This window comes from Lissotriton vulgaris, chromosome 11 (assembly GCF_964263255.1).
Source record: "Lissotriton vulgaris chromosome 11, aLisVul1.2, whole genome shotgun sequence".
NCBI lineage: Eukaryota > Metazoa > Chordata > Amphibia > Caudata > Salamandridae > Lissotriton > Lissotriton vulgaris.
The window spans coordinates 682,398,736-682,421,336 of NC_141699.1; the positions used below are offsets into that span (position 1 = coordinate 682,398,736).

The following is a 22,601-nucleotide window of genomic DNA, read 5'->3' on the forward strand; positions in this document are numbered from 1 at the left end:
CCATCGAGCATTCCCTGCTTTGAAAACATTTCAGAGGCGTTTCTGGTGGGAATTGCTCGCAGTTGAAGTGTTTTCCTTCCCTCGGCTATGACACTGCACTTTAAATTTGATTATCCACCCCCTTTCTGTTTGTCGTCGGTGAAGGTTTCTGAAGAGCCGCGGAACTGCAGCTGCTTTCTTGAGAGAAAGAGCGGAACAAGACGCGGGTAATTCGTTCCCTCTGTCTTTGTGACAGACGGAGCCGAAAGTGGCCCCCTTCATCAGGCGCGGCCCGGATCTCTTCAGCGGGCTTTTTAGCATTCGTGGTTGGTGGAAATAAAAGCATTTTTTGCTTTCCCGCTTTGCAGCCTTGCCACTTCACCGCCATCCGGTCTAACAGGCCGGCACTACTTTCCACTACGCATCAATTACCTGGGTTTCCATCAGTTGTATCAGGAAGTACACGCCATTCAATACATCCTGCACACTCCTTGACTGTTCCAGTCCCATTTCAGGAGCTGATCCCTAGGTCATGCTTAGTTTGTTAACCCCTTCGATGCTCATGAAGAGCTCAGCTCGTCATGAACAATGGGAATAATTCAGAAGTAGCACAGAGGGGGAATTGCTGCAGCACTGATGGTGTTAAAAAAGACACAAGGGCAGGAGCCCAAAGACTTTCTTAGGTTCCCACAACCAGAATTGTCCACTGCCAAGACTGGCAAATACCAAGCTTGCCTACTCGTTATTCCACCTCATGCCTGTATCTTCCATCACCCTCCGCTTCCTGTCTCTTCATCTGAATCTTGCTGGAAGGATTTTTAGGTCTGGTGTTATCTAAGACACTTTGATTTGACTAAAATTATGTGTACAATCTATTACTTATTTGGGCTGTCAGCCAGCCCTGTTCATGTGTCATTCACATTTTTCTTCTGCCCGCTACAGCATAGAGCATAGTGCAGCGTGTCAACAACTTCAGCAATTGGCTGACTTCACTGTGAATGATGACATTCTGCCCTTTCACAAGAAACTCATCCATGCACAAAGTAGTTACGTTTATATATTCAGGGACTTCTATGGAAATGTGTGATTTTTTAGACCAAAAATATCTTTGCTTATAGCCAATGTTTCTTTTTTAGCCTGATGAGGGCCTAGCAGCTTTCCCCGCAATAAAGTTTTGAAAAAAAACTAGCTTTGACAAAGCAATAACGGTAGCAGTTATCCAGACTTATTTACTTTGCCAATGCTTGTCATCCCCGCTTTCTCTCTTTGTCACTCTTTTCCTATTGTTCTTTTCATTCGTCCTTTTTATGCCTTTTCTATCATGCTGTAGGTCAAAGATTGATGATCAAAAATGAGTCCCATTCACTACAATGCGTGCCAGTGTCCACCCCCCGAATCTGTTGGCACAAGTTAAGCACTGGCTGTAGGCCCAAGTGGGCATGAACTCTGAGATCTAGCTGTTTAGTGGTTGTGACAAAGGAATAACAGAGGCATGTTACTCCTTCGAGGGAAGAAGCACAGCAGAGAAGAACTCCAATATTCATAAATGCAAGAATGTTTCCTGACTGAGAGACAATAAAGTGCCAATAAAGTTAGGACAAAAGGTACTGTGAGACTTATCTGTGGGAAATGTTCCAGATGTGTGGTCTTAACTTCTAGAAGAGGCAGTCAAGCCAACATCAACTAGAGAATCAAACGAACATGGAATAGACACTGGGAAGCATTTTTTGCAGTACTGCTGGAGATCAAATAGTGTACAGCACAGCTGGTACTGTCTGCTAAAATCTGGAGGCATATTATCAAGGACGGGCGTTAAAATTATCACCGATTTAGCGGCAGAAAACGACCGCAAAAGTGGCGATAAGCCCATTATCGCCGCTTTAGCAGCAGTTTTCTGCCGCAAAAGCGGCGATAATTTTATCGCCGTGCTTGATACTATGCTTGATACTATGCCCCGTGGTATGCATACTGCATTCGTGGCCGTAATAATGTGAATTTTTCACCACTTAAAAAAGACAACCGGGTGGCACTTCCTGCTGCTTTCATATTGCATTGGTTTGACATAAGTACATCCGTTTAGGAAGGACTGGTTCTCTGACTGACTGCAAAGACATCTGAACTTTTTACCAGGTTATCAGACAAATGGAGTATCTGCATTCAAAATCAGAGACAAGGCTGAACCAAAGAGATAGTACCCCAATTTTTCGATTCATTCTATTGATGAGAATGTATTAATTGTGAATGTGTTAACCTGTACAGTTTTACTTTCTCTCACATACTGTCTCTAACTCAGTGCTTGATTTGAGCCGGTGGTTTCCGATGCTCAGCACTGGCACTTAATCATCAACACAGAGCTTTTCATGAGCACTAGTTAAGGACACATTCTTTTACAGGAAGATTAAAAGATTTGCCCAGAATCATAGGATGTTGAGCCCATGCAGAGACTCAAACCTCATTCGCCGGCTTCAAAGTTGGCAGCATGGGCCATTAGGCCACATCCTCTCCTCACTTTCATGCTTGGGAGTTGGTTCTATTTTAGGCGGCACTAATAGGAATAATGGGCTGGTGCAAGATGCTTCCTGACAAGAGCCCTGGCACTATTTTTCTACAAATTAACCACTGCTGTAATTTCTCTGCGTTTTCATTTATCACTTGACCTGATGAATGTTGTTCCATGGTCCTCTCGAAGGGTTGCATAGTAATGCTAGACGTGTAGATGTGGAGTTAAGAATAGTAAATATATACTTTAGCTATACAGTGGTAGGTGATGGGTGGATACAATGCTTTCAGTGGTCGGGGTTACTCGCCATGTTATAGTCTCTTAGAACCCATTGGAAGACACAGATAAGCTCCGGGCAGTAGTAATGGCCTTGTCTGAGCTCTTGACTGCTCCCTGTTCCCAACTCACCATTCCTCGACTACACGACCAAACATGCCCAGATTCCTGCTGTTCGATTTACAGCCCTTTATCCAAAAGCTTTATAGCCAGGTCTCGAATGATAGGCTACCTATATAAATGGTATGCTAAGATTTGTAGTTCTTACATTTGTTTCATGAGCATTTAAACAGAGGACAACATCTGCCATGGCATAAGTGCTCATGGCTTAGAGGATTATTGCACCGTTTACTGATATCTGTGTTTGATTCCATGGTCACAGGGTTGAAGCTCAGGGGGGTATTCAGCCTTCCGTCTCGGTAACTTGAGTGGCTAACAATAAACCTCTGCTGATGGCGCCATGATACCTTCGGAGTAAATGTGCACTTCATGAATACACCTTTTGACCCGAATGACACTCCTCATTGAAACACGTCATCCGTTGCTCATTGGTCCAATATCCAGCACGTGGCCAAGTTTGGATCACTGGCTTGCAGCCTTGAGTTTTGAAACCAGTTCCAGTGCAACACTGTTTTCACCGAAGAAGGTTTTGACTAGTCGCATTTCTTGTTTAATGATTCTTTCTGCCATTTTCTGGTTTTTATAGGGTCTTTAGGAGAATGTTATATAATGACGCAAGCCTGTAAACAAGACAGGCTTGATAAAATGTTATGCAAGTAAATGACAGAGGCTTGGGGGGGGGGGTGAGGTCAATTTGTCTTGCTGCCCACTGCTTTTCTGTCATTGAAGGACCTCTAGTCTTGCTAGACAACCAGACCGCAGGCAAGGGACTTTGAAGAGAGAAAGATCCTTTAAGGATTGTATAGTCCAAGAAAGAAGGGTTATTATGCTATTAAAACTTTCCACAAATTGAGCATAGAATGTTTTGAACTACACAGGGAGAAACGTAAAGACCATCATTGGAGTGGTGGAGTAGAAGGCCCATTCTAACCTTTTTTTGAACTCTGACTATCAATTGTCAGTAGAGCTTCCAACATTACAATGTTCTAAATCACTTAGAATTATATATACTCCAAACTTTAGCGAGCACTATCAGAGGTGACATTATTCAATTCACAAATGAACGACATCTTAGTTTGTACATTGTTTCTTTGAAAAGCCCTGGGTGCAGGTATAACAGGCCTTCAGTTCTTACCTGTCATAAAACCAGTACATTTTTTACTGCATCTGCAGACTTCTTTAATACCTTATTCAGGATAACAGGCATCCATTATTAATTGTCAAACCAACCCCGCTTTCCTCGTCTACCCATGCAATCTCTCTCTTTCCATCCATCTATTCTCTCTTTTTCCTTTTCTTCTCCCGTGCGCTCTTGCTATTCCTCTCCATTGCTTTCTCTCTCTGTCTTGAAGGCGCCTGCTGCGGTTAATCTTGGGGAGGTCAGGAAAGTGGCAGAGGCACCAGTGTGGACCCGGGCTTTCACAACATGTCTCCAATGGCTCCATCCCTCCGGTACAATGCCCAATGGACTAGAAGACCAGTCCGGCCATGGGCTTGTAGGAGATTTGTTTAGCCTGTATACCGAAACAATGTGGATTCGGTTATGGCTTTGGAGCAAGTGGTTCTGCCACAATTAGATAAGTGGATTATGGCAGACAACAATGTTAGGGCATAGGATCAAACACAGTCTTTGCAGCCTCTGGCTATGACTTGGAAGAGCATGACCTTGTGGGTGCTACATTGTTGGTAGCCACACTACTGCAAATGGTCGGTTATTGACATTCATAGGTTTTTCTTTCCCATGAAACCCCTATGGGGAAATTTGCCTGGATTCTAACAACTGGGAGAAAGATAAATGTGAAAGTGTTTTTATTACATTTATGCGGACTATGGATAAGAAAACATCTATAGTTATCATTACAGGTCGGCAAGATCTTTGTACCCAGCCAACTTTGAGTGGGTGGTTTTCCCCACACACAATTGTATGTTGAGGGAAGACTTTACCCGATTTTACTGCATTCATTTCCACACACCCTAAAATCACCCACGGATCCACTGACATTTTCCCCATGCTTGGAGCAGGTGGGAAATGTTTTTAGTTAAATCCTCAGAATCTGACAGAAATTAGAATGGCATGAAGGACCTTGAGGTGCTTCTGAGCACACACAATGCTTCCCATTTCAGGGACTTTTATTTATAATGCCTGGATTCAGGCGTGGAGATACAGGACAGGATTTTTCCCTCCAGTCTCAGCATCCCCTCTTCCGTGAAATCTGGGCATCTCATGAAGGGGTCATATGTGTTTTACCTCTTATTCATATTGTCTGCTCTCATCCTCCTGTATCCCATGGGACAGGATCAAACTGATCTGCAAGGAAGTCTGGCAGTGCCCGATGAGCTGGTCTGTTTGGCCAATGTATGGACTGTTCTTTTGGCTGTTTGTGGATCTGTTTATGGTCTGGTATGCCAGTTTTTACTTTTGATTTCTCTTATATTGACACAAAGATTCCCTATAACAAGCACAAATGCATGCAGTTTCCCATACCTTGCAAAACAATTATACAGCTTGTCCAGCTGCCCTGATTTACAAATGTGGGCCACATCTTTCGCTATCTGAGTCAGTAATGATAGCCACTATTATGCTTGTGCCTGGGTCTGTTTTCTGCCCCAGTATGACCCTTCCATTGAACCCCTCACCTGTCACCTGATATGCCATTACTGTGCATGGGCAGTATGCACAGTTGCAATGTGTACCCGAGGAGCCTGCACCACACTGCTACTTTTGATGACTCTTCTTGGACGTTTTGCATAATTGCGAGAAATGTGAGTCACTCCGGTGCCTGCAGCCACTGGGGCGTGATTTTAATGGAATGCAATTTTATTCCGCACATTATCGTTCATGTAAATGTCCAAATGTTTCCCACGATGCTGTGCAGACACAATTTAAATATGCTATGAAATGTGATTGGATGGCTTAATGCGCAAAACAGCATGCCTGACATGACATCCTATTTGCTACATAATTCGCTGCAGGCAACGGACTTCATTCTTTAGGCGTGGTGACTTCATATGGGCTGTGCCTTCTTAGGTACTGATTGTCAAATCCTAATAAATGGCACCCTTTTTAATTATATTTAAGATTGCTACTGATTTTGCTGGTTGATAGCTCTTAGAAGACATGGTGCTTCAGTTAGGTACTTGTATTCCAATGCCGCTAGCGTGATTGATTAACATGCAGGAGCGCAGCACGGACTCTCGTTTGTTTTGATTCAAGACATGCACCCTCCTTCTGTGTTTTGTGCATGAAGGTGTATTATAGAACCACACAAACAGCCATTTTTTGTTAGTTTGCCGTTACTGAAAGTGGTCTGTGGATTCACTGTATCTCTTGTTTGTTTTGGTTTTACCGTCCTTTCAGGTGATTTTTATCTTTTTCAGCAAAGACCTTGTGCAAGTCATTGGGTGGTCCTGTTGTTAATTAGTGGATCTTATGCACATTTTCCAGGACCCGAAATGGGGCCTGTGTGTGTGTGTCTGTCTGTGTTTTTTTTAAAACCGTTTAATACATTTTTGGATGCCCTCGTGGTGTGCCTCAGGCATACTCGGTAGACACCTGGGCCCCTATTATGATATTCCCTGAATCAACGATGTGGCTGGTAATGGTAGCCATCCTCCGCATCAAGATTACAAGATTTGGGATAAAGCCAGAAGACTTCTCTAATGGATTCCGGCTGCTCAAAGCAGCTTCTGAGTCCTGAGGAGAGAATAGAGAATAATTAGGAAACTTGGCTCAGTATTTAACAATTTCTTCTGTAATTCCCCATACCTCAGTGGCACTTCAGGTTTCCCTTTGTAACTCCTGGGGTATCCACACTCATGGAATTAAAGGTGCCGCTCACCCTTATAAAATGCAGGAGTGGTACTACCACCACCACATGAGGGCCTAGATAGATCAAAGGGTGTTTGTGGTAGACCTTGGCAGGAGGACTTTGAGAGTATTCAACAGAAACCTGATTACGTCTGTGCAGTTACATTGCACATCTTCTGAACACTCTTTTACTTCATCAGCACCCAGGAATGGTTCTTGTTTTTAATGCATGGAACTTGGTAAATGAACCCTTTATTGTAAATAGGAACTTGGTCTATTTCCGCTGAAGAATCATTGTGGACTTAAGAATAAAATTGTGCTGACCTTACACTTGCTCTTAATCACAGTGGTAGCGCAATCACCGCAGCACTGTTTGAATATTGAAAGGACCTACAGTCGCCATGTTCGCAGTGCACACCTGTGCTGAGGCACGGATCGTAAATATGTGTCCTTCATGATACAGCCGCAGTTAATGGAACAAAACTGGCACAAGTTACCTTAATTTGCCTTGATTATCAGCTCCAACATCTTTCATTACTCTTTGATGGGGCAATTTTTGGTTGCACTCTTGCTCTATGTAAACAAGACAATATACTTACAGTCCTGAACTTTTTACTTACAATTCATTGATATCAGGTAGGTTAAACAGGGATCTTGGATTTGCTGGGACAGTCCCGGATTTTCACCATCTGTCCCGGTGAATCTGTACATTTAGCCAATTTCTCTGTTTTGAGAGCGGTTCAACTGAAAATGGAGGGAGTCAAGTTTTCATGTGTTGAAAAAGGAGGACTAGTTAGCAGAAAGCAACGTAATTAACAGTGATGATCCTGTGTGTAAAAGTTGCTTTAATTTACCTCTTTGTGTCTCATCTTCTGTGATTTCTGTTGGTGAGTCCTCTCAATAAAGTCATTCTATGCACCTCGGCCAATGCAACATTGTAGTCATACTTCTGCGTTTGTGAATGTCATTTATTTCACCTTATATCAGGTGAGTTAGTCCAATTGATTCACTGGAAACATAGTAAATTGAAGCACCCAGAATGCACTAAGTGAAAATTAAATCCCAGACCTAGCCTAGCAACAGTGGCCTAACAACATGTAGTGAGACGGCAACTTAATTAGATATTACATCTAATAAGGAAGTATTGTGGGCAGCACTAATAAATGCAATAAATAAGAACTCCTAATATAAAATCATCTCAGTAGAATAATAAAACATTGGTTACATTTCATTTATTTTAAGAAACAGTGAACACTACATTGAGATGTCGGAGAGCATCAGGCCAGATTTAACAACCAATTTTAAATCATGATTTCTCCGCATTTACAAATATCTTAACCAAGAGTTTTCAAGAGAAAATCTGAATGTTCATGCTTACAAATTCTGTGCAAGGTGGTCTCTACACTCAAGAGTGTAACATATATTCTTCTTTAAATATAAGTAGGGTTGGTGATTGCCAGTGTGCTAGATAAAATTGTATATTCTTTATACTTCTCAGATTTCAAATAAACAATTAGGTGTGTCATTCCCTGCTGGGGGTCTACAGCTACAGATGCTAATATTGGTTAAATGGATTTCATAGAAAAATGATTTCATGGAATACCATTAATGAGAAACTATACCATGTAAATTGTTTTATGTAAATTTTCAGAATTAATGACACTTACCTGTTCACAGAAACCAAATCATAGAATGCCTTTTGGTCGTAATCAGCTTTTTGAATGCTTGTTTTTTAAGTGTAAATGCAGTTTTCCAGGTCTTACTTTCAGAAACAGATTTGTTGAAGATATTTATTTCAGTGCTTTAATTCAGAGTGCATGATTTCATATTTAGATATTTTACATTGTTAAACAATTACTTTGGATGCTTTTAATTCGCCAATTCATCCACCCATCTACTGACCCATAACAGACCCCTAATGGCCATCAGGCCCTGCCCCCATAAAACACCTCAGCACAACCAAATATCACCCATCCCTGAACCCTACACAACCATCACCGCCCTTGAACACCAGCCTATCCATGACCCATTAGACATCCTCATCACCCTAAGTTACTCATACCTGAAACGTGAAATCCCCTTTCTGCATCTAAACTCTGCACATTTCTGAATCTTGTAAACCGCTCACCACTATAAGCTCCATCCCCATCCTGAACCATAAACACTCTTCACCACCCCAATTGCTACCCATAATTGAATCTTAAAAACCCTCACCAGCCTGTCCCAATTTTGCTGTATCCTTAGGGTCGTGCCGATGCTCAGAGGAGTCCACCTCTCAACAGCCCCAAATCTGACCTGCTATCAGAGCGCAGACGTTTGGAATGGTCAAGCGGGGGAAGGAAAGGTAGGGAAATGCAGGGAAGGAGATCTGCAAATGAAGAGTGAGAAACCAGAAATGTCAGCTGCTAGTTCACACACAAAATAGCTTCAGGAGTTTCTTCACTCCCACTTAATCCAAATATAATGTCCTTACTCCGCATGAGCCGAGAGAGGTTGGTCTCTACAAGGGAGGAGGCACACAAGAGCCCAAAAAGTGGGTGTAAAACGCAGTCTCCTCCGCAAGAGTAGCGGACTGCTTACTCACCGCCCGAAGAGACACTAACGAGAATCCTTCCCTCAAAAGGAAGGGAGTTGGCGTACAAATAAGGTTTTTGTGAAACCTAAAACCTCTCCTCCGCATGAGCCTGTAAGATTGTAAGATGACAGATCTCGCCAACGAGGGGAGATTAAATGTACATAGCCAAAGAACTAAAGAAATAAGAAGGAATGATATTCCGACTTGGAACAACTCCACTGATGTCACAGGCGGTGCTTCCAGCACCCTTACTGGACAGCTTTTTCCTATGGCTATTCCAGAAGTCCACTGACTACCACGAATAATCATCAGTTGTTGCAGGAACTTCTTGCGGTTTTCACTTGGCTTTCCCAGCGGCTCACACAATTCTGCGAGCAATGTCAGAAATGCGATTCATGCTGGGAAATGGAGTTCCCAAATTGTAACAATGATGCTCCTCTTGCTTGTCGCTCGCTTACCTTACTGCCAGTGTTCACGAGGACGATACAACCTGACAAAGCCCTAAACTCGGCCCATCCATGAACCCTAAAAACCCCTCAACACCCTTACACTCCAACTATCTCTGAAACCTAAAAAGACCTCACACCCCTCATGCATGAACCATAAAAGCAACCTCTCAACTCTACCCATCTATGAACCCTAAAACCCCTTTTCTATGCCCATACTCCAGTTATTCCTGATCCCTAAAAAACCCTCATCCCCCTAAACAGTGCCCATCCCACGACCCATAAACCCCACTGTAGTCCTAAACTCAACACAAGTTTAATTTAATTTTGTATTGTTCCTTAAAATTGTTATTCTATCAAAGTTTCCTCAAATGTGGTTTCCCAGTTTTCATTTTCCATTAATTCACACATAAGCTAATATTTATAGACTGACGGGGGTGCACCCTGCTATTGAAAGTAGGTCATATACATTTTAGAGCAGTCCTTTTTATTTCGTAGTTTTTACATTATTCAAAAGGCCTTTTCAAGGCGTTGCTATTAGTATAGCATGCATTCATGCTACATTAGTAGATGTGACCTAGTGGTTGCTGACTTTGGAACTAGAGAGTCAGGTTGGAAACCCAACCAGGGCTCAGCATCTTTTGGTTCTGGACAAATTCACGTGTTCACAGAGCAGGTGTTACAAAGTTGGTTCTCTTGTATAGTGCTCAAATGCCACCAGGCTGAATTTGCACTGTATAAAACTACCAAAAACACTTGGCGGTCGAACATCGCCATTAATGAGGTGAAATGCATGGTAATAATCGGTGACCCTCTTTAAGAAATGATGTGATAATTCTTTTATCTGGATACAGTTGCCTGTACGTACATATGAAAAGGGATTCTGGATATGCCTTAGACTCACAAAAAGGTAACAGTTTACATGGAGGTTCAGATCTTTTTACCTGTCATCAAATGGCTTATACTGAATGCCCATATTTTAAATTCACCTTGATCCCAGTGACATTGGGGCTCATCGCAACAACATCCACTCACAATCATCATCATCAAAACAAGCTTTATATGTTTAAAAATGTATAAGCATAAATACATGAACATTTCAATGTATTATATCTCATTAAAACCATACAGTATCCCACATAAATTTTTTTTAAACTAGCAATAATATTAAAACGTCCTCATTACATGTACAAGATCAGCATTTTAATCAACCAACACCAATCGAAAAGCAAAACATAAATAAATTATAGAGGTGTGGCCAATATGATAAAAGGATCTGCCGACTTACAGTACCATAATAAAAGCCATTGATAAATGTACTTTTCCACCAAATTCCTCAAACCAAATAGCAGCAGAAATAAAGTTGTAAGCCTTGAAACAAATATATTCTAACTGCAATAACTGAAGATAGAGTAAGGCAGGCCTATATCTTCAAATGTTCAACGACCTCAGCAGTGGAAGTAAGTGAGCTTGCCTGGGTATCGCATATAATTTACAGAAGAAGAAAAGGTGAACTGTGGACAGTACAGAGCTCAAATCACAAGGATAAGGGATTCATCAAATGCTTTGCTGGGATACTAGACCAGGAAATGTACTATGTTGAATCTTAACCATGACAGACACATTGTAAATGTAGTAGTATTTGTATAGCGCACCGAATCGACCCCCAAAGCGGTATCTCAGGCACTTGTACGCATACCGCTGTGGAACCCTTCCTGGCTTTTCCCTGTTAAGGGCCCACACCTGGGCACCCCCAAGGTGAAGCCAGGCATCCTAGCGTTGTTGCGGCCATTGCAGAGATTAAGCGAGCTATTGCCCAGAGTTGCAGAGTGGGACCCATGATTAGAATAGGCACAGAGGCGAGAATTATCAGGTCCGCGGAAATTGAGACCAAGACCCACCCTGGAGGGAATTGAACCCTGGTCCCGGGCTAGACCGCGGCGTCAGGATCTGCCGCTCTAACCATTGAGCCACACTTCTCCACTGAATCTGTGGTCACTAATGGGATATAGGTGAGCACTCTTTTCTCCACCCCCTCACTACTTTCTCTTCGTGGCCTACAGTCAGTCAAAAATGTGTCTTTAATTGCTTTGTAGAGATAGAAGTGGAACGTTGTGGGCTAAATAATAAGTCAGGCCTTCCCAACAATGCAAATTGTTCTTTTACGTATTTTTGCCACAGAATACTGTGAGCTTTGTCTAGTGATAAGCAAGCATTAATGATTTCCTGTTTAAAAACAGTTTCATGTTTGGCCCAGACCTAATGTCTTTGTCCTCAGCATCACCTCTCTAACATGAACTGCCTACCCCTTTTGCATCCCTCCTATCCAACAACTCCTCTGTTGTCTCTCAACCCCACATTTCCCTTATTGTATGTTCCAGTTACTGGTAAATCATATAAAGGTGTACTGATCAGGCAACTAAGAAGCACGTATTATATGAGAATAAAAAATGGAAAAGACAAATTCAAAAGAGGTGGTTTTGAGTTTCAAGTCCGACATAATCTTGGGTTGCGATAAGGTTTTTTTTACTATACGAAGTCTCGAGCCTATCTTTGGTTGTGCCCTTTTTCGTGAGCTCAAATGAAAATCTTCTATGCATGAACATTTTTTAAAATGTTAATGTCCTTCTTTATTAAAACCAGGCTTCACTCATCTTTCAATGCTTTGTGCCCTCCCCTTTTCTCTATTCCAGGAATTTGTCTTACTTTGCAACATACAGCAGCCCGTCTGCCGTGATCTTGGACCTCTGGGAAGCTCAGCATCCCTACGATGGAGACTTGGACTCTTTAGCTTCTGCTCTCGAAGAGATAGGAAGGACACACTCCAAAATCTCACTCGTCACAGAGACTCCAATGGAGGAGCCAGACTTTAGCTACAGCCGGCAGAATGGACTCTAAGAACCAGTCTCCCCGTCTCCGATTCCCAAGAACGAATGGACAGCTTTCAGACTTTGCATTCAGAAGGAGTTTTTGGCCATCAGGAGGGGATAAAAGGAGGATTTTTGTTTACATGCAAAAGTCTGGAGATGCAATTTTACGTCCGATTTCCGGATGTTTAAATTCAAAGTCTGGTGACATCACACCTACATTAATCCAGGCATGAGACATCCTGAGGAGCTTGCTCTGCTAATCGACTCAACTTGCCACAAACAACAGAGTTCCTTTCTGTTTATGACCTGGGATTCTCCAATTTCCTTAGAGTGGGGAAGGAAGAGAACCTGGCTAAAAAGAAATTGGATGTCACTAATGAAAACAGCAGTACTCCCAACTTTTCAGATATCATTGTTATAGACACCCAACCAAAAATTGTGCATGCTTTACTTTTCAAAGTTTTAAAGTTTTCTAGAAAATCCTTCCTTCAAAGGCACCCACTCCTATGAATTCGAAATCTGCTAGAGTGTCGACATGTCTGTTTCAATTGCAGAGTATACCCTTTTGTGTCAGTAGAATTCACTCAGAAAATGCATATTTTATATTCATCAGGAATATAACCTAAGGCTGAGCAAGTGATATTATTGATTCTGTTCTTGAGCAGATTCAACAATATCATCACTTTTACTGTTTTCCAGGCAATGCATGCCTTAGGATGGAAATTTGGAACTGTGAAATTTGCAGGTCATACTTTCAGATGAATTGAGTACCAAACATAACCCGAAAAACCATTTCACCATTTCTTTTTAATTACATAAGCAGTACTGCAGATTTGAAATACGGGCTTGAGGGAAGCGATTGCTACTGAAGATTGCCCACATCCTCTCGGCCTAATAGCCAGCATCTATCTTGAGCTGATGTCTGGCTCTCAGCGGCCAGATCTAGTGCAATATTGCCATCTCCATGGTAGCTATGTCACTGCTGTTGAATTCCAATCTTGGAATAGCATGGTGAACAGCAGTATGCCTTTTAATGCAAACCATGTAATTTTTGAGACTGCTCAACTGGCAGGTTGGTTTTGACAACGTGATGTGAAGGCAGTTAGGGTCTGTGTTAGGTTGCCAACTCTATGTCACTTCACATTTCCGTTACTGACAAAACCATCACACTTAAGCTAATGGTCATATAATGAGCTTGTTCTGCTATCATTGAATTAATGGTGGTTATATTGGAGGGCAATGGATTTATGAGCTGGGGTGACCAACTTGATGGTAAACAACACTCCATTAGCCCTTTTTGCTCTTGGTATGTTTCACCCCTGGCCTTTTCCTGGCTTTTCACCAAAAATAGTTAGTTTTGTTGGGCTAAGGCTGGGTGGTCAATTCTGGGAAGAGTTTAGAGCTATGTTTGGATATGTAGTGTCACTTTTCCCCTTGACAATTTGGTGAATTGACATGATGTATTTTGGTGCATTCTTCGTCTTTAAGGATAGTGGACAGTGTTTTGCCTGAACTGATGGGGGTGATGAACCTTGCTTTTATAGTTACAGTCGGTAATGTTCTGTCAGGATTTGCCTTCCCCTTGTTACAAGGTCCAGAGTGTTTTAATTTTCGGGAATAGAAGCTCATGAATATTCTTTGAATAACTCCCATCTGAGGCACAAGTAAAGAAGCACCAATCTTTACCAATTGACAATGAAACTCTTCGAAATGTACTTGACTGCACTCTTGTGTTTGCTGCCCTTAGGCCGTACCATAGAAAATTTACCATTTGCTACTTTCAACAAAAGCCTTTTGTTTTATGACATAATCACCTCTCAGTGTTTAGATAGACTTTCCCTGAGTTCACTGTTTCTGATGCCTTGTTCCTATTGATGCAATGCAGTGAAGCCAATGTTGGTTGCTTATGACTACTTAATGGGATTAAAAAAGAAAATATAAGAAATATTCATATAGTGAAAAACTTTGTATATTAGCATACTTAAAAAAAGGAAAAGCAGTGGGTAGGTGAAGCTACCCAAATGGTCACCTTGTGGTTTAGCAAAGATTCACAGCCATACAAGGTTTATGCGTCTGCTTGATAGGCGACTTTGGAGCGTGACTGAGCATCTTCTTGCACAGACTTTCCCCTGCAGGCATGTAAGCTGGATTTGTCATTCACATTCATCCAGTAATGGGCAGCAATTGTACTCCCTCAAAATTTCTAAGGTAAATTATTACTTATTTTAGTCCAGTTCTGCTTTAACCGTGTTTTGAAACTAAATTGAGAAGAGATTTGACAGGTGGAATATCTTCCACCACTGAGACAATATGGGACCTGGCTTTCCACTGATGGAGTCTCGTCCTGATTTAGTTCAGAGAATTTATTATTTTCTGTTTCTCTATTTGAGTGTATGACCTAAAACTTTAGATCAATTGCTATTACTACATCAGCTGAAAGGTGCTTCTAGAACAATAAATAGCATTCACCCTGCACCGTCACCCTCTCAAGAGCTTCACAAACAGGATTGGAGTTGAAGTGTGGCAAAAGTGAGGATGTAGATACAAAGGGTAGTTGCTTACACTTCATGTTTTGAAACAAAATAGAAACCTATCAATTTAATCAAAGGTGGTTCAAGGAATGGAAGAGTCAGACTTATTGAGGGTTGGTGTCATGTCTCAGAGGTAATCCCAAACCCATAATTTGCGACCCTAGCTGGGTAGGTGGAAGTCGATCATTGAGGTCACCGCACCACATTAAACAGTAAGCCAAAGCTAACTTAGCATTGCTGAAAATGTATTTAGCCTGGTCATTTCTAGGAGTTTGTGAGGTTGCAATGTTACATGACTGGCAATTTCGTGAATCGTTTCCTGAAACTTTCGGAGAATTGAAACAAAAAAGGCCCAGCACAGAGCAGCTCTTTGCGGCAGCGGGACACCTTCTTGCCTTCAGGATGGACCACGCTGGGCAGTGGGAAGACTACCACCACACAGAGGTCGACTGTGTCCTTTGCTCTGGCAAAAGATTTGCAAAGTCCTACAGATGCCCCACCCCTGCAAGCCTTTGCAGCCTGCCCACTTATCCTGGCTCTAAGTTGTGCCTGTCGCTCACAAGACAGTTAACCCTACCCTCTGGCCTCCTGCAGTGGCACCTGTGGACTTTACCAGCACCTTTCACTGGGAGACTATATAGGGCTTCAGACTGTCATGACCTCCTGCTCCTGGATGTCCTCACATGGGTCAATTATGAGCAGAGATTCATCATAAGTAAGGTGGTTGGACGAAGTAGGACAACGTCACAATCCTTCACCAAGGGCAGCATTTCCCAAGTTGACCCAAGTAGGTGGGGGTAAAAAAATCACCCACCCCTACATGCTACACCTTACAATGGGTAATATGAATGTGTTTTTGCATTAGGAAGAGTCTGACATACAACCAATATGTGTATCTGCCCTTTAAAATGAGCTACCTTAACGATAAAGCCTGAGATGTGGCTGAAGACATTTCAGACTCGCAGGCTTGGTGAGAAGAACGCTTCCAATTTCTAAATAAGTCAGCACTGGTTTAAAGTAGAGCAGGAGATACATTTCAGGGCAACCAAATCTTTAAAAGTCATCAAAAAGAATTAGGATTTTAAGGAGATCATAGATGCACCTTGCAGCAATGGTGTGGAAACAATATATATAACACTCCAAACAACATACTTGCTTGAAAACAATAAAGCACCTTCATAGTTGCTTCAGTTTTAAGAGTCTCTTCAACTCTGAGCAATGACACGAAATGACCCAACATGAACTTCACCAAATCCTAGCTCAGCTGAAGGATTCTCTTTTCTCACATGATATAATACAGCTCTCTCTCTTCATCTCTACTTCCCTAGTGACACTTTGTATAGGTTTCCGAGCAGATAGTTATGTATGAGGATGAGAGCGCAAAGCCTTTCTCTCCTCATATATTCAGCACCAAGTAACCCTCTTCTCTACCTAGTCAAACGTGTCCAGGTAGATTAAACTTTCTGATGGTGCCACAGAATGGCAGGTCTGATCTCCTGATTTTACTGTACTGCCTCTGAGGTTCTTCAGTTTTCAGTAACAAGTCTGACACGTAGATTTGTGCACTGGGCTACTACATAAAGCCCCACCCTGGAACAAAGTTCATCCTCTGCGTGTAGCAGTAGCCATGCATGTCTGATTTGTTTGCAGGACCAGGGTCAACAATTTGACGGGCCCTCATAAGACAAGGATTTTTTTTAAAATATATGTTCTACACAGTGTTTGAGATGGAAAAATAGATGTGCAGGTACCCTGAACCAGAGTTTCTGAGAAGTGCTGGTACTCTCTCCAATTAAATGTACTAGGATCACTCTTGAAAAGTGCCGGTACTCTCCCTCTCAAAATAAAAAAAGCGCGGGTACCAGTAGCAGGCAGTACATGCATGGGAAGAAACGCCCCCTGTGGTTCCTCATTCTCATAGTCCTCGCGCTAACTCCACGTGCCCACCAAGGCCAGAGGTGCCTCGTAAAATGTTGCGCACGAGCCTTTTTTTGTTTGTCAGAAATCCTTGTCTGCCTGGAGCTGCTTTGAGGAATCTCGGGCGAGTGCAAACAGTTGCCAGGCAGCGCAGGATATTGTAATGGAAACATCATTCTGAATTAAACCTTGGCCATCTGTTCCAGCGGCTCGACGCTGAATGCGGAGGGAGCATAATTCAGTGGCACTGCTGCGAGGAGAGCGCGAGCGCGGATGCAAATGGCGGCATATGCTGCTCATTGCAGGCTCCATTATCTCCTCGCGCTGCAGGTAGAATCCAGGTTTGGGCGGTACGTGGGGGAATTCTATCTCCCAGTGTATTAATGACAGGGAATTTGCCTTAAGACAGTGACTCCGCTACTGCGAAGAAACACACACAGCAGCGAGAAGTCAATTTGGTAGCATTAGCGAAATATGCTACAAAGTGTACCATTTACAGTGCATTAGCAGCAGTGTGTTTAACCCGTTAAAAGCTAAAGAGTTGGTCTGTTTAAGTGGATGCTGTGTTAAGTAGCTCAGTAGTGGTATATTCCAGGCAGACACTGTCTTAATGTTCAACATATAAAAAGGGTATTGTCCTATACGTGTACCTAGTGGTACAGTGCATTTCAAAGTAAATGTCACAAATGGACGCATTCCCTGTAGATTATCCTGTTCATGGAAGCAACTTGTGTTGTCAGATAGTTTACCAGTCTAGGTGTCGCCTAGTTGATAGATAGGATCTTTGTTTACTGCTAATGTACGTACTAGGTACTGTTGACACCTTTTCATCAGTTAGTTGCTGAGTTTCACCTTAACGTGGGTCATTAATACAGCTAGGAGTACACCGGCCTAGGATGGCCAAGACCTACTGGTCATTAACCCGCCTATGCCAAAGTGGCCGTTAGCTCCGTTTGAATGTGCACCAGTGCTTCCATCGCGCACGAGACTCTACGGAGGCAGCGGTGTAACGCAAAATGATGCGGCCTCCCTGTAGAATACGATGAAGGGCCCCTGAGTCTCTAATATCTCACAGATATACATTGACCTTGGGCTGAATGGGGCCTCCTTGAGGGGTTGGGCCCCGCTGGAGGTTTGGGGCCCCACTGCATCAAAAGGACTGCAGGGATCTGTGTTACGCCCCTGCTAACCAAGGTAAATGAAATGCTGCCGAGTGCTTGCCCTGAGAAGTATAGGCATGTCAGTAGTGAGACCAGTGAATCAAGTGAGGTCTGTGATGGAGTTCATGTGACCCTTGCAGTAACGCCTAGACAGCTGGTCAACATTCAAAGGCCTACTTGCAGGTTTGTCCTTCCATTGGTCCTCTTCTAATTGATTCTTCTATATTTGCACACAAAGATGTGCTCCAATGTCTCTGCAGCTGGAGTAACAAGACTGATCCTTCGCGGAGTTCCTTGCTAGGGCTGATGTGGGCATCCACGTGTGAAGTGCATACGCCTGGTTGTCTCTCTCTTTTTTTGTTTGTTTGTGTGAAGATTTTTGTTAGTCTGCGTTCCTTTGCTTACTTTGCTACCATGTCCGAAGGTGCGAATGTGATGATTGTGTGTTAATAATGGCTGTTTGTGTTTAACTGTGGGGTTCAGGTGTATATAGGATGACTAAATTTAGGTCTCCTGTCATGTGTCTATGTTTGAATTGTTTCTAGATATTTTGTGAAATTAATGCTTTAATGAGAGACGCTGTGGATGTTGCTAATGACTGCAATTTAGTTGGGTTTGTAGTTGGCTGTAGTCCAGTGTATCGAGTAGGGAATATCAATTTGCAAGAATATTGTAGCTAATATATCAAGGACCAAAATATCAAGGGTTTAGGTGAGTACAGATTTGTTATTCTTAACTCCATATTTACATACCTTGAAGGTACATACATACCCTTGATGATGTCTATATATATATTCAAGCTACTTATATGTGGAGATAAAAGCAGTGTTCCTATACTTACCAATGTATACTTACCTGTTGATATATTGGTCCTCAATATTGTTGCTGTGATATTGTGAGAAGTCAGTATTCCTAATTCAATATTTCATGCTTCCACTGTGGCAGGTATTATGTGTTTGTGTGTGTGTGTGTGTGTATGTGGCATGTTTAGCACACAATGTGGGGACCTAGATCTATCCTCCTGACAAATACCATCTCTGCGATGACCATCGTTCTATGGAGACAAATCCCCGGTGTGCTCAGTTACTTTCAACCAAGTGAATCAAAAAACTAAAAACCTAGTTATATTTTCTTTGGTCTACTTTATAGCCTATCTTTTAAATTATGAGAGTGGATTTGGAATAGTAAATGTGCACTTCATAATGGTCGCAGGCCACTCCTTGTATATATGTATTTAGCTATGACGTGTGTGTTTGTGCGTGGTTCTATCTGTATGTTCAAGACTGTTTTGTATGTTCTTTATTTTCGGACTTCATTGTGATTCTATCGGTTCTGTTTTTTTGTTTTGGTTTTGTGGTGGTCTTTTGAGTGTTGGAGAGCAGGTTGTGCACAGGAGAAGTGGTAGCACTGAGATCAGAGACATCTGGAAAGAACAGTTTCGTTGTCATCGAAAGGTAACACGCTTTTCTCTCTAATTGATGCAATTCCATTGGTTTGACAATGGGATATCTAAAAAAACAGCCTTTCCTGACTCGTCATAATATACACCAATTAGCACAAACCTAACTCACCGTTTTAGGTGTGCAGTCTTCAAAGGCGTCATATGCTGTGGAAATTAAAAAGTAATATTAATTATTTTAAGTATTTGTAGGTAGGACTTAAACTCCTGACACAATGCAGAGAATGAATACTGCATGAAGAGACATGCCCTGACTCATATCTGTGGACCTGAAGGAATTGGTGCTTTTGCAGGGACTCTGGGTGGATAATAAAGTGTGAATGTCATGAAACAGCTCAAAAACCGTTCAGTGGCAGAGGTCCACATTCAGCAACTCCTCCGTTCTGGGGAAGGAATGCCCCCACCCTTTCAAAGCTTGATTGCTAGGTTCAAAAAGTGAGAGAGGCTTTCACGGTCAATGTGTGGGTACCTTATCAGTTACTCAGCTGATGCATACAGTAGTGCTTACTGTCCAGGTCACTCCGTTTGGACGGTCTGTAGTTAATCCGCATAACTAAAGCTTGATTCTCAATGCTGCGCATTGTTGCCGATGGTGCATCAATGATAAGTCCTTTCACCAATTAATCTTCAAAAGTGCTACATGCCAGAAACCGGCCCTCGGAAGGTTGTTTCCGGTCCAGGGAAGGCATGGCTTGGCAGTTCTGGCTGGACTGTTCCCATGAGGCACAGGGTCAGACTGATTTGCATATACCCATGTCTGAACTGGGGTGGCAGGGTGGACTAAAGAACGGTGATGGATTAAACCCAGATCTTTTGACTGTGTGTGAGTGTTTGATTGGTTCAAATGCTCCGTCCATTACCACCCCCTTTTGTACCACAGCACTGGCTTTAGCATGATTTTCTTCACGGGTACCTCTAATTGGAAGCTGCCCTCCAAACTAAACTTGCACAAAATGTTCTTAGTAAAGGCTTTAAGCAGCTGTTGTCTTATGTAAAAATGTTTCTGTTTTTTTGTCCTCATATGCCACGGGCCACAACAGCCTCACCTTTGGGAGCCCGTTGACCGTTGTCTTATTCAATAGCTGCAAGCTCAAAATATTAAGACTCAGAGGTACTGCCAGGTGTGGGGGGAGGAACCATACCAAAATGAAGACAAGCCTCCTCTCACTCAATCTCGTCTCGTACTGTCTATTCAGCTTAATCCCAGGACCAGAAGAAGCCTGGTTTACTCTCTCTCCAGCTGACACATAGTGCCCAACACTCAGCAGCCTTCCTGCTTCTTTTACAGTCTCATTCAAAACTGCATGTTCTGTTCACTGTTCACTGGAGCCAGCCATTTAGAAAGGGTTGATGGAGTGGGGCTCAACCAATTCCAGCAGACCTCCCTCCTTGACAGCATGATTAGGTAAAAAAGTAGGGAGTGTGGCACAGGTGGAACTCCCTGGGTGGGCTGAACTCTTATTTCCAAAAGGATCAGAAGGGAGCTCACCACTATTTGGTGTCCGGTCACTCCTGCGAGCACGCTCTGCACCCTCTCCCAAAGGCCCTTCAAAAACAGGACATGAAACGAGAATATGAATATCGTCCGCCTTTTCCTCACCACAGCTGTTATAGCAGGGGGGGGGGGGGGGGCTTCTAGGGGTTAAGTATATCCTTTGCTAGGTTAAAATATGATTTTTCTGCAGTGATATTGGTTTAATTGTATAGTATAGAAGACGTTAAGAGGAGTGGCAGGAATCCAGATGTTCCAGTACTGGCTGGTATCTGCTCCAGGAATGAGAAGTGACACTGCACCTCTTCTCAGTGGCTCTCAACAGTTCCCAGTACTATATGGAGGTCTCCTTTTTCAAAGGCCTGGGATCGAATGACCTTCTCTCCATCCCCTGGCTCCTTTCAGCCCATACGTGCACTGAACAAATTGAGGACAGTTGCATATACTTATACCATGACAGGGTCAAGTGATATCACAAGTAACGCCATCTATGACTTCACAGGTGATAGCATGCATAAGAAGACAAGAGCAGTGCTTTCAGTGAGTTATGTTTGAGTAGATGTCTTGTAAATGGGGACTTTTTGTGTTATTGTGGTGTGAATCAATACAATAACGACCATGGGACAGTCTCAGTAAAGGCAACTATTTCTCTAAATAGGACCAGCACCTATGTGTAAAATTACTAGACAAATCACATCTAATTTCCATGTGCTTCAAATATAGAAAAGTGCTAAAGACATAGCAAGTGCTTCAGTGCCCCACATACGTGCTATCTATCTAATTGTTACAACACAATGCAGTACTATTCAAAGATGTGTTTGACGCAACACCCACGCGCCATGCACACTTACAGGCCACCTTTTCGTGCACAAATGCTCTATTTCACCTGTATTTAACCTCTCGCCCGAGCACACTCTACAAGCACATACTTACATGAAAAGGGGTTCGCTGATACGATGCTTGACACACATTAAAATTAAATATCACCGAAAATGAACAGTTTGTACCCAATACGCGTCTCCGTGCACCGGACTCATGTTTAGACCCGTTATTCTGCACAAAATTGCACCGCAAGCTGAGTTTTTATATCCGCAGCAACGTTTCACAGACTGTTTTGATGGTTCTACAGTCCACAACTTAATTTTCAGGCCATAAATTAGAGAAGATTAATCTCTGCATCCGTAAAAAGGACATGCAATTATGACACCGGAATAGTTCATGGCACAGACAAAATCGTAAACCAAATTTACAGTTTTACAACAAGGGTTCTGCATTCTCATCAACTTGCATTAAAACCCTAGGAGGTGAAAGGCAGGGAAGCCAGCTGTTACGTACTTAATCTAAACTTCATTTGCTGGCGCAAGACGTCCCATCAAGCTAGAAATGCCAGCAGAATGTTTATATAGCCTTTATCACAGGAACGGGGAAAGAAAAGAATTACACAGTTCTCTATGGAATGGAAAACGTT

The 22,601-nt window shown here is 42.6% G+C and overlaps 1 protein-coding gene across 2 annotated transcripts in view; it reads left to right on the plus strand.

The window, feature by feature from the left end:
- UNC5D (unc-5 netrin receptor D) overlaps nt 1-14,519 on the plus strand; it is a 703,309-nt gene extending 688,790 nt beyond the window's left edge. For both annotated transcript variants that reach the window (XM_086943775.1, XM_086943776.1), the window contains one exon: nt 12,398-14,519. In XM_086943775.1, the coding sequence (XP_086799901.1) occupies nt 12,398-12,602 (205 nt within the window). In that variant the 3' untranslated portion in view covers nt 12,603-14,519. The remainder of the gene's footprint in view (nt 1-12,397) is intronic.
- The last annotated feature ends 8,082 nt before the right edge of the window (nt 14,520-22,601 follow it).